The sequence below is a fragment of the Aptenodytes patagonicus genome, chromosome 5 (assembly GCF_965638725.1).
Source record: "Aptenodytes patagonicus chromosome 5, bAptPat1.pri.cur, whole genome shotgun sequence".
NCBI lineage: Eukaryota > Metazoa > Chordata > Aves > Sphenisciformes > Spheniscidae > Aptenodytes > Aptenodytes patagonicus.
The window spans coordinates 16,590,071-16,602,491 of NC_134953.1; the positions used below are offsets into that span (position 1 = coordinate 16,590,071).

Here is a 12,421-nt window from a genome sequence, read left to right on the forward strand (position 1 = left end):
AAGAGTCCCAGCCTACACGGTTGTGTCTGTTCCCATACCTCTGAGCATCCTTACTGCCTGTCTCTGAACCTTCCTCCATTCCTTTCTACCCTTTCTGAGATGAGGGGACCAGAACTGTACGCAGACACTGGAGAAACATGTAAACAAAGTGAAGCCAGGCCCTGAAGGATGAACCAAAAGGCCTACAAGCAAGACTGTAGGGATCTTGGGATGAGCAGGAACCCCAGTGGCGAGGGCGGATGGAACTCTGTGCATGCAATGCATGCTGGTTTCTGTGGCTGCCATAAAGGAGGCAGAAAACGGGAAAATACAAATAGCTGAACTCAAAGAAGAGTGAGGCAGCTTTGCTGGGGCTGTCAGCAGAGGTGGGTTGGTTATGGCGGTGACCTGAAAGGTTGCAGGAGGAATTGGAATGATGAAAAAAGCTCAAAATCTGTCTCAGCAGGCAAGAACAGCAGAACTTTTGGACTCAGAGGACATCTAAAACCCTGTGGCAGGGGCTGGCATCCATTTTTCAGCTCCAGCAAACTTTATACAAGCAACCGTACCTGCGGGGAAGAGAACACCCAGCTCCCTGTGCAGCTTCAGGCCCTGTGCCAACAGCATTGCGCCGTGTGAGCGGTGTGGGTCCCCACCTCAGGAGAGCAGACGGGGAGTCAACGCCCCGCCTGTGCACGTACTAACACGACTCTGACAGCGGTGCGTGCGGCGCGCTCTGCACACCCCGCTCCTGGCTGGTGGCAAGCCAAGCTGGGATCTGGGTGGTTGCTATGGAGAAGTGTAGCAAAATGCACAAACAAGTGCCAAACGGCAATAACACTGCTCTGGGGGCTGGGAGACTCCGGGCTTTACAGCGTGTTGCTGAGGGATGGTATTCCTTAGGGCATGGAGGCTTTTTTTGGCCTGCCAGGAAAACCAGTGCGGGACCTACTGTACTTGGTGTGCCTGACTCCTGCGTGATGCACAAACCGGCCCTCCCTGTCACGTGGGGTTTTTTTTTGTTTTTCTCCATCTTGGTGCTCTGGCGTGATCTTACAGTGTATCTAAGCAGCCAAAGCCAGCTCCCAGCAGCAAAACTGACACTGCACCAGATGGACAGTGTAGACCCACTCGTCAGTTGCTGCCAAAGCTGAAGCACACGAGGCAGCGAGAGACTCCCAGGAGAAGGCAACAGTGGGGAAGGAGAGCCCCAGCGCTGCTCATGTCTGCGAGGCAGTGGCACTTTGTAGGAAATAAGTTGAAGAGGGTTTGCACAGGCAGCTGCCCGTCTTGCTCTGTGCCAGGCTCCTGGGTGCTCTCTCAGCACCCTAGCACAGGTGCACGGCACGCAGGTGCAGTGCCCCAGCCCGGCAGCTACGGGGGTGGCTGCACCCCACGCCGGGCAGCGTGTCCCACATCGGGGTGGCCTCGTGTGCCGCCGGGGAAGTTGTCTCGAAGGCTGGGGCCGAGCGGTGCTGCCAAGGGGGGATGTCCCCATGTCACCCGGGGGTCCCGAGGTCCGCAGGCTGCGGGCCAGGCCCCGCGGAGTACCTCCGGCCCGTCCCGCCGGCCTTGGCCGCGGCCTCCCAGCGGCACCACGCCGGGCCCGCCAGGCCGGGCCGTGCGGAGGCAGCCGGGCGGCGGGGCGGGCCGCGGGGCCGGGCGGGGCCCTACGAGGCCGGGCGGGCGCTAGGGGCCGGGCCGGCCGGGGCCCGGGCGGGGCTGGGCGGCCGCGGGGGGCGGAGGCGGGACCGGGACCCGCAGGGCCGGAGCGGCCGCGGCGCCCGGAGCGGGCCGGGAGAAGGTAGGGACCCGCCGGAGCGGCCGGGGGGAGCCGGGCGCTCCCTGCCCGCCGCCGCCTGGCCTAGCCGCTGCCCCGTCGGCCGCCTGCCTGCCTCCCCCCGCCCTGCGCGCCCCCGCAGCCGCCCGGCCTGCGCCTCCGCCGGGCCCCCCGGTGCGGCCCGGCCCCCCGCCTCTGCCGCGGCCCCCGCCTCAGCCCCCCGCCTCCCGCCCCGCCCGCCGCCTCCTGCCCTCGCACCCCGTACCGGCACCTTCTCCCCCGCGCCGCCCCGCCGAGGCCGAGGCGGAGGCCGAGGCCCTGCCTGCCCCGGGGGCTGTGCTGGGCCGGGGGGCTGCCCTGGGTCGCGCTGGCCGGCACGGGGGTGGCGGGTGCCCCTGGCTGGGGCGCGGCTAGCTCGGGTGGGTGCTGCTAGCTGGGGTGGGTGCTCTCCCCTCGTGCCAACAGCCGGGCTGTGACAGCGTGTGGCCCTCCAGCCCTGCGCGCCCAGCTGGGTGCTCGCTGTGCCCCGCCGACTCTGTTCCATGGTGCCCACACTGCCAGCACCACTCCCACACTGGGAGCACTTCGGGTACCTTGGCAGCGTGGAGCAGCTGTGGGGTACAGCGGGAGCTGCCCGTCTGCTCCCCACGTTGCATCCGTTGGGATTTTGGTCTCTTAAACCATGTCTGCGCAGCCAGTGGTAACTCGGGGTGGTCACCCACCAGGCAGGCGTGCAGCTGGTGGTAGCTGGCGTTGTCTGGACAGCTTGTTGCAGGGGAGCGCCTGGCCTTGTAGAAACTGTGCGGGCATCCAGGGCCTGGAGTGGTCTGGCGCCGAGAGCCTCGAGCAGTGGCACTGGTGAAGGGTGGCACAGGTGGTTGCACACAGAAAGCAGAAGCTCCAGGCTGCAGCGCTGTGCCTTACAAGGGTGCTCCTCTGAGAGCATCCGCTCTGCTTGCACCAGCCTGGGAAGAACTCCCAAGAGTTCCCTCCTGTTCTCATTCCAGCAAACGCAAATCCCTCTGCGTTGCTGCCAGCCTGACACTGTCGCCTTGTACTTTAACAGAGATGAACTGGAGGTGCCTCCTCCAGTGGCCTCGCCAGGGGATGGAGGCTTGCCTCACCCCCAACACCTCCTGAGAGGCTGCTGCTGCTCCCACGCTGACCCTTTTGCTGACCCTGAGCAGTGCCTCAACTGATCCCGTCCTTGACACAATTTGGCCTCTGAGTTCAAACATGCTGCCGTTCCTGGCATTTGAAGTACTCCCCCCACCTCCATCCTTTCATGTCTCGTTCTCCTTGCCATAGTACCTGGGAAGCCTCTAGTTGTGTCATAAGCATTAACATCTGTTTTGAGGTTTGTCATGTTTCCGTGACTTTCAGTTTCTTCTGAAAAGGGTCTCTCTCCCCTTGCCTCTGCCATTCTCTCCTTTGCTTCTATTACGATTCTGTCTTTTCCTCTGCAAAAGGCCTGAGAGAGTCTGTAGGTACAGAATTTGCAGTTTTGCAGATGCTTTGCCAAATACAGCCTCTGTACCGTGCTACAAGACGTCACCATCATCCCCCTCATCTTGACTCACTCCTCTGGCTGCAAGCCGTGCTGGGCATTGTGTCTAAATGTGTCCTGCTTGTTTGCGAGGCCCTCCGTAGCGCCGATAATGCCCACGTCTCTGAGCTGGCTTCTTCTGCTGTTCTGTTCTTGAAATCCTCTGCTCTGCCAAGGCCAAAGGTTTCAGTTTTCTCTCCAGCTGCTCTGCTTAGGATTAGCAGTGACATTGAAAACTAGTACAAACATACAACAATTTTAGAGAAATGTTAGCTTAGCAATGGGATGGGAGGAACTGAGCAGTAGGGGAGAGGAAAGGAGTGACCCTTGGAGCCTTGCGGAGCACCGGCTCTGCCAGCCATCATGGGAAATGTGGCTGTGTGATGTCTCAGGGTTCGGTGTGCAGTTGAGGTGTCCTTGCAGTGGGTGACTGTTCAGATGGACTTTGTGACGGTGGTGATGTGAGCTTGGGTGGGACAGCCTGAGTTGTGCTTACCTTAGCAGTTCTTTACCTTAACTGATAATTTGCCCTCAACCTCCAGCAAAAGTATTTTTCTAATCATGTTCTAAGGATTGCTCAGACCCACTTCTGAGCAACACAGCTTTTACTTTGTCTTATTAACCTTTCTGTTAGGAAATAAAATCTATTGCTTCCTTCTCAGGAGCACCTAGGGGCTCTGAAAGGAAGAGGTCCACATGATGCCAGGTATCAGCAGAGTCCCTGCCGGGGATTTAGGTTCTTTGGAGATAACGAGCAGCGCAGAACAGGGTCGAAGGTGGGCAAAGAGCAGAGCTTCCAAGTCAAACTTGAGTAATTTCCAGATTTCTGGATTCCCTGCCCAGCAACCCAAGCATCGTAATGGGCTTCAGTCCAAAAGCTATCTTCAAAAATATTGTTCAGGGTGCAAAGTCAAGCGCTCCAGTGTTGAGGAATGTCCTTGTAGCCCCAGTTCAACCTGTTTCGGATATGTACTCAAGGTGTAATGACTAATTTTGTGATTGTATACTGCTTACCCCTGGGAGCCCAGCCATGGGTACCGCACAGCAGAAGTGGTGCTGCTCTTGGGATTTTGTCTGTTCCTTATTCTAAGTTGTATCGTTTTAGCCTGTCTGCAAAAATGGCAAGAGAGACAAGGGCATGCCTCGGGGTGGGAGGAGACAGGACTCACTAATGGGGCCTGTAAGGTACGAGCAGCCACGCCATAGAGAATTCGGGAAACTTTTGTCTCCTAAGCTGGTGTTCTGGCCTTTGTGTGCTTGGGTCCCCAGTGCCAGAGATTAAATATCCATGACAGTCTCCTTGCTCACATGTTGTGGCAAGGTGTTCTGCTTTGCGTTAAAATTTGATGCTGTGCTCTAGTTTCCAGATGACTTTCCTTTGCTTGCACCTGGCCCAGCAGGAGCTCCTCTTCCTTCCTCCCCCAGCTATGCTTACCCCACGCAAATGCCGCCAGCCTGTCCTCAGCCACATCCTGCAACGGAGCAGGTGAGAACACTGTGACACCAGCGCCCAGCTGGAGGGAAGAAGTAGTTTGAATGACTTGTGTGGTACATAGCAGAGCTCCTGGGCCAAATACCCAAACTGTCGCACATGTGCGGAAGGAGGCCAGAGGTTGCTCAAGCAGCCCTTGTCCTTGGCAGTTCGGGTTCTGGAGGGCTTGGCGATCCAACCTAAATGTACTCGTTTTAATGATTTTTTTATATATCAGGTCACAGATGAAGGAAAAGAAGATACTTTTAAAGTGAGGAGATTCCTCTTCCACCTGGGAGCCATATGGGGTTAAGAGATGGAGTGCATAACAGGAGATCTCCTGTTTCCCACTAAGTGAAGCTCGGTGGGGGGGCTCTTTGGGATCTGCTGAGACAAGCAGCATGTCCTAACAAGAGGCTGCAGTGGTCAGCATTTCTCTGGTGGGAGAAGGCTCCTCTCCTCTGCACCGTCCGGCGCGTTTTTGCCCCACTCGCTGCCTCATCTGTTCTCTGGGGTTTGTAGGGTCAGCTCCGCAGTTTGCCAGAGCCACAGTCCGTGCATTGGCACTATCTCCAGCCGGAGCCCAGGCAGCCTGGCTCAACCGGGTATTGTTTATCACACCTGGCAATGTGCAGGTGAGCAAGGACCACCGGGAGCTTACAGAGCAACATGTTCTGCTCCGAGCAGGGGGAGTGACTGCGGGTGGCGAGGCAGCTCTGAAGGCTGGCGTGAGCGGTCAGGGCATGCTGGTGTGCGGGCAATGTCCTACCCTTGAAGTGTGGATGAGGACTGTGCAGGCTGTGCAGATGCACTGGGATAAGGAGGAGGGAAGGAGGGCTGTCCAGATTTGGAAACCACAGGGAGGAACAGAGAAAAAGAGTAGGGAAGATGCCTCAGCATGTAGTTAGTAAGCTTGACACAATTGCATGAGAAGCCAAGCAGCACTCTTGGTTTCCTCCCACTGCATGTTAGGTACCGATCCTGCAGCCTAGAGCGCAGCGAGAGCTGCAGCAAATCTCTTATCAAAGCCAGACCCAGTGGCTGGAGAATGCATTGAATGGAGCCGAGGGGCTTCTCCATCTCTGGGGGTGGATTGTGTTTTCAGTGAACAGGCATTAAGCTGTAAGGACTGGAAGGAGGCATGAAAAGGCATAGGTGAAATGCATGGCATTTTTCAATTTTAAGAAAAGATAACTGGCAGTATTTGTTTAATATTTTTATTATTAATTTATTTATTCGTTCTGCAACAAACTTGGCTTTTGTATATTTCTGGGAATCTGACTCCTTCCTGGTCTACTGCTCAGGCAGGCTCTAAGGTTTTAAAAAGACTGAGACATCTGCTGCACAAGAATCCAGTTGTCCCTCTTGTGCAAACCGAGTGTGCCTGTGGAAGCCCGCACCGCATTTTTTGGTCTGTTTGGTGATATGTTAGTTTCTCAGTTACAGTGCTGTAGTGCTGACCATAGCCAGTTCTAACAGCGCTGCCTCTTGAGTGAGAAGCTAAAAAGTGTTATTTAGAGGGAAACGAGTGGTGATACTGCCTGTGAAGTTTGGTTTTCTTTCTGCTAAATTTGTGGCATCCATCCATTGCTGCTTTTTATCTCATGATCTGATCAGCACTTTGGGTATACCACTGGATTAGCTCTCTGCAAACTCTTTGGGTCTCTCCTTTTACTAGGGCTATTAATACTTCTTGTAATCAGCCTAAAATGGTCTCTTCGTGTTGCTGCCTTAGCTCTTAAGTGCTTGAAATCCTTGCTTCCGTGTCTTTCAGCAAAAACAGAGATGACAGAACTCCTGTTTCTAAGGTACAGAAATTCATCAGTGACTCATTTGCTCACACTTACCATGAAAAAGGTACAAAAAGGGCATTTATATCACCATCTTCAGTAGGTCTGCTTTCATCTAAGTGATGGCACTTTGAGCAAATGCCTGACAATAATTTGGTGCTGGTGAGTCCAGTGTTTGAGACTTCTTACCCTGCCCGATTTCAGCTGCAAAAAGAGAGGAGGGATACAAGAAGTTGCCTGAGTCAATGTGTAAATGCCTTCTCTTGGCTGCTGTGGCTTGATTCAGTCTGTGCTGAAGGTCTCAAAACAATATTGTAACAGAGTTAATAGCTGTTATTTCATTCTGGTCCCTCCTTTCATCAACCCGCACTGGACCAGACACACTCCAGAGCTAATGGCGGAATGGGATAGGCAGTCTTCCATGGAGGTAATGTTAATGTGTGCTGAGCATGCATGCAGGCAGGCTGGGGGGAGTGATTAATGCTCTGGGAATCCACTCTCTGCCTTGCTGCACAATACTGTTGTGTCAGGCCCGGAGCTTGGCACCGGGTGGGCTGCAGTCGGGTGCCAGGAACACGTTACCTAGTTTGTGCAGGATCAGGCAGCGAGACAGAGGGAGCGTGTCTCAGCGGGGCGAGTTCGCTGCTGCGCTGCAGCTTCATACTTGCTCACTGAGGCTGTCTTTGGATGCAGGTCTGCTGCTAGGCGGGGGCAAGAGTCCTGCAATTCGCAGTCCTGACCTCCACCAGCATGAAGTCCCAGTGTTTGCTCAGTTATGGAGGAGCCCTCCCTCCCTCCCCCTGGCACGCAGGGATCACCCATCCTTGAGGTGAGAGGGGATAGTGCTTGGCCTGCCATCAGGAGCCGTGACTCACTGGGAATCGCAGGCGGAGCCCGGCTCTCCCTGCAGTCTGCTCTTCCTGCTGGAGCCTCTGCGCGAGCTGCTGCTGGATGTTTGTTTTCACCAGATCTAGGGTGGATCTGGGAGAAGCTTGGGTCCACCATTAAGCCTGAAGAGTTGGACTCAGCAAGTTTCCAGTCTGGAAGATGCTGGGAGGCTTCCTTCTCTAGGTGGGGGTCTGGAGAAAACGTTGGCAGGCAGCACTCCATGGAGTAAGACAAGGCCAAGATCCTGGAAAACATAATATTTTGTGTTCAGTTCATGTTATGGAGCAAGCAAACCCCACAAGACTGATTCACTGCTTTCGAATACAGGGGCATACTGTCTAGACTCAGATGGAGTCAGGGAGTGATCTGCTCTTCTTGGTACTGCTGAGGGAACATGAGCTTGTTGCGATTCTTTTTTTGGCAGTTTCAGAAGTTACTTCACACTTTCTTACCTCATGGGCTGGCTGTCAGGGAATGCTTTTCACATGAATATGTTTGTGCCTGTGTTTTATTATAACTGCAATTAACGTGTACATGGCGGAACAATTGCAATCCTGCCTGCCCCTCTCAATCTTCTGTCTCATTGGAAAATCTTGTACATTTTAATGAATGAGTTCCCAGAGCTGCAGGTGAGTTGAGGAAGTGACACTGCTGTTTTCATGGGCAGGATCTGAGCCGCGGGCAGTGGGAGGGCCGTATCCTCAGCCCCAGTGACTGCAGCAAAGCCAGGGTTTGGGTCTGCAGCACACATGCTGTAATCCCTGCACTCCTCAGCCCACTCTTACATTACCTTTGACAGAAGAAATGCAAGAAATCTCACTGTACCATCATGTGCTCCTGGAGAAACTACCCTGAGGCAGCAATTATGCCTGCAATATTTTTTTCCTCCTCTGTGCAGGAGGAGGAAGTGCAGCTGTGAAGTTTGCATATTCAGAGTATGGCAAGGATTCCTAGGACCCTGAGCTCAGTCAGCAGCCTGTCTGCAGGGTGGAGGGCAGCCCCAGGTGCCTGCAAGGGGCTGCTACTGCTGTACCTGTCGCTGCTGCTGCTCTTGGGTGTCCGTCAGAGCATGCAGCAGCATGTCCCGGCCACTCCACCTCAAACAGCGCAAGGCTCCTTCCTTGTCTTTAGCATTTCCAAGCTAATTGATGGCTCTTCCATCTTTTTCCCTGCTTCACATGGTCATGTTTTTAATACTGTTACTCCTTCTGCCTCAGTAGGTTCCTGCTACCCTGAACTACAGCTCTTTGTGCTCCTGATTCACTCCAGTCCATTCATCTCTTTTGGTGGCAAAGTGCTGTCGGCTGCTGGATATTGGGCTCTTTGTTTGTACAGCCAGCACAACGCTGGTGACAAAGGGACAGCCTGTGCCCCAAGGAGCCCACGTGCTACAGGGAAGACAGGGGAGAGCAATAGGAGTGACGGACAGGACGGCAGAGGTGAGGGTGGCCAGGGGCCGGGGTGCAGCGTGCTGGCTGCAGCGGGGGCACAGCTGGGGGTGGGGAGGGACGTGCTGAGGAAGCTGTTCCTGCCGAGTACAAACCCGCTTTGTTCACAGGAGGTGAGTCGGACTGAATAAACACAGCGGTCCCGTCAGCAGAAAGCCTTTCCCTGGCTGGATCCCGCGCTGGCACTCGCTGGAAGTTGGCTGCACAGCGGGGCTGTTTTTCTCCTCCCTGTGTTAGCATCCCCTCTTCCTGACTCTCCAGGGCTCAGGTGGGCCGTGCGCGGCTGTATGGAGAAATGGGGGCCCTGTGTGTTCACTGTGGGTGGTGGTGTGTGTTGTTACTGTACTCTTTCTGCTGTTAGCTAGGTGGGACGGCTTGACAAGCCATGCTGAGTACGGGACGGGTAATCGCTGGCTGGGCGGCACTTGGAGGGTGACTGTTCACCGTGCACGTAGAGGCGCTTTGGGAGGGGAGGAGGTTGGGTGCCATTGCAGGGAAGTTGTGTCGGACTGGACGGAGCAGGGACTCTGCTTGTGATGTGGGAGGAAAGCAGCCTGTGTCGGGGGAGCTGGTAGGGGAGGATGCTGACATCCTGGCGTCACAGAGGGCAGGGCTCTGAAAGCACCTCGGAGAGGTGTCGGCAGTGCTGTGCTCTGCCTGTAATTGCAGTTGGACAGGAAGATGAAGGGAAGCACTCACCGGTCTGAGCTGCAGATGTTGAGGAATAATCTTAGGGTTCCTGGTTGCCTTGGACAAATGCACCTTTCAGTTCCTCTCCCGAGGGATCTGGGAAGAGAGGAAGGAGCAGCTGAAGCTGTAGGACTGCTGCTGCCTTGGTGCAGTGTATTGCCTTGATGGTGAGGCTGCTTGGTACAAAGCAAAGATGATACAGAAAAGTGTCCTGGCTCAGCAGCTGCTTCCAGAGGAATGGGGAATCCAGGACATAGCCCTTGATGAGAATGTCTTTGCCTGCCTTCAGGTCCCCTGCCAGGGGGAATTTCAGCCTTGGCTCCCACAGCCTTGGACAGGGTCTGCACCCTCATCTCAGCCTGGCTTCTGCCAAGAGCCATGGTGAGGCCTCCCAGGAGATGACTGAGTCTGGTACCTAGAAGGCAGAAAGGGCATTTTCAGCCAGGTCTGAGGATGCCCAGGCTGGGTCAGCCCAGGCCGGGGTGGAAAGAGTTTGCTGGTGGGGAAGAGGATGGTGGGGTGAGCTTGCCTGAGGGGACTTTGTGCCTCTTTTCTTGCTGGGCAGAAGTGTGACGCTGCTCCAGCACACGGTTCCTGTGGCCCTGAGGGGTGGCATGGGGAGGGGGATGCCTGTGCCCATCCTGCCAGAGCACGCATGGTGGGACTGTGCAAGTAAGTGGTGCTAGCTGCCCACCCAGCCCTGGCAGGCTCAGGGCCCTGCCCTGCATGTCAGGAAAGTGCTGAGCTTCCTCCCCTCCTCTTGCTTCCTTCCTGACGGGAATTCACTTCCAATTTTCTTGCTGCTTCTCCCCCCGTTGCAGCACAAACACGTGTCCCCACAGAGATAGCCAGAGGGGCTGGACAAGCAGGTTAGACCATGGGGGCTGCACTGCTGGAGACCCTTGGCTCCTGTGGCATGCTTCACGTGGCAAGGGGTTTCAGGGAGCTCAGGACAGGACACCCTCACACTGTTCCTGCCTCTTGTGCTCAGGAAGGGTTTTACTTTCTGAGCATATATGTGATAATTTCAGGTGTTTCTGGCTGCTGACAAACTTCCTGCTGTGTCTCAGCCTTAGGTACTGATCCGCCTTCAGACCCGGTGCAATGGAGGCTGGCTCCGTGGTACGAGCAGTCTTTGATTTCTGTCCCAGCGTCTCTGAAGAGCTGCCCCTCTTCGTGGGAGATGTCATTGAGGTGCTGGCCGTGGTGGACGAGTTCTGGCTCCTGGGCAAGAAGGAAGGTGTCACAGGTAAGAGCTGGAAATGCCTGCACCTGGATCCATAGATGTGCCAGCTAAACATCCACTCTGTGAGCACACCTTCCCTTGGCCAGCGCTGTGCAGGACCAGATTTGATGTACTAAATCTTCCATGGGACTTTGCTTGGGACTGAGGGTGCAGGTTGCCCGCCACTGGTCTCCTGCTAGCTTTGCATCAACTATTCAGACAGCTCATTTGTTGTTTTTTGAAGGAGATTAGTGGAGGGTCAGTTCTCGAGGAGATGAGAGCTTCACAATACTAGTTGCTCCGTCCTCTGTGGTGAGACAGCCCATTTCCTGGCTAGTTTATGCACTGACCCGCTGTGGCAGTGGAAGGGGAGAGAGGAAACAGATGCACTGAGAGTGGAAATGCATCCACATCCAAGTGACCTCGTCAGGTCAAGTCAGTGGGAGATGCAGCGACAGAGTCTGTGTGTCCCTCCGAGCCCTCTGACTCAGACCCACTTCCTCCTTTCCGCTTTAAAGCATTTTCCTGCACAAGCTGCCATCAATATCTGGGTGCTTGAAGTAGTGTGCAAGTCTTTTAAACTTTTGGAGGGGTGTGAGAAACTTCTGAAGCAGCAAAATGCTCTTAGTGAAACACTTAGAGTCTCGTAGTCCCTGTTTAAGCAGCTCTTTCACATCTTAATACTGATGTTGAGAGGATGTGTGAGCTCTCAGGGAGATGAAAACCAGGCCACTTCAAAGCATAAGCCTGACTCTGTCTTCAGCATGAGGGGGGCACTGGAGCTTCATCCCTGGCCGTGGAGATGGGGCTGCTATTGCAGCAGCAGTCTGGGCTCTCTAACAGCCGCGAGCTGTCTCCTGGCTAAAACAAAGACGGACAGGAGCAAAGGTGGAGAGGAGGACTTCTCTCCTGTGCTCCACGTAGCTGATAAATGGCATTGAATGAATGCATGCCTGATCCTGCTGCTGCTGCTGAAGTCACTGGGCACAAATTACTTCTGCAGAAATCACCAGTATCTACTTCACCACAGTTTTGTCTCCCAGCATAACTGATGCTCTTGTTCTGAAGAAGATGAAGCTATTAAGGAATAATAAACAGATGTGTGTTGTAGCTCAAAGATAAAGAAACATGCTGAAGTCAAACAGAATGGTTTTTAATGACCTTTAACTCAAAACCCACTTGCATTCCTGCTTTCTCTTGGAACAGCTGTTGTAGTTTTCTGCCCAGTTTTCTAAGCTGAAGTTGTAGGGAATTAAAAAAATGCTTTTGAATAGATGCTGTGGAGGTGCTGCAGCCTACCAATAATAATACTTAGTACCCTGGGGAATAATTAATGTAGCTCCATGACTTCCTTTCTAACAGCATTAGGTTATTTCCATGTACAGAGCAGGAAACTAAGACATGGAAAAGAGGTAGAGTTGGTTAAAACTGTGAAGGAAGCCACTGAGGCTAGCAGCCTGTGGGCTGCTGGTTGCACCTCAGGATAATGACAGCAGATGCCAAACTGCCTAAACCCAGTGCAAAGTTCTGGATATGGCATCTCCAGGTTTTATTGGAGAACGTGGATGCCATATTGGGTCATCAGAAGTGAATGCTGGAAGTGC

The 12,421-nt window shown here is 54.4% G+C and overlaps 1 protein-coding gene across 2 annotated transcripts in view; it reads left to right on the top strand.

The window, feature by feature from the left end:
- The first annotated feature begins 1,751 nt into the window (after positions 1–1,751).
- Positions 1,752–12,421, top strand: part of DNMBP (dynamin binding protein) — a 36,543-nt gene continuing 25,873 nt past the window's right edge. For both annotated transcript variants that reach the window (XM_076338833.1, XM_076338834.1), the window contains exons 1-4: positions 1,752–1,783; positions 8,675–8,893; positions 9,013–9,170; positions 10,663–10,841. In XM_076338833.1, coding sequence (XP_076194948.1) covers positions 10,697–10,841 — 145 coding nt within the window. In that variant the 5' untranslated portion in view covers positions 1,752–1,783; positions 8,675–8,893; positions 9,013–9,170; positions 10,663–10,696. The remainder of the gene's footprint in view (positions 1,784–8,674; positions 8,894–9,012; positions 9,171–10,662; positions 10,842–12,421) is intronic.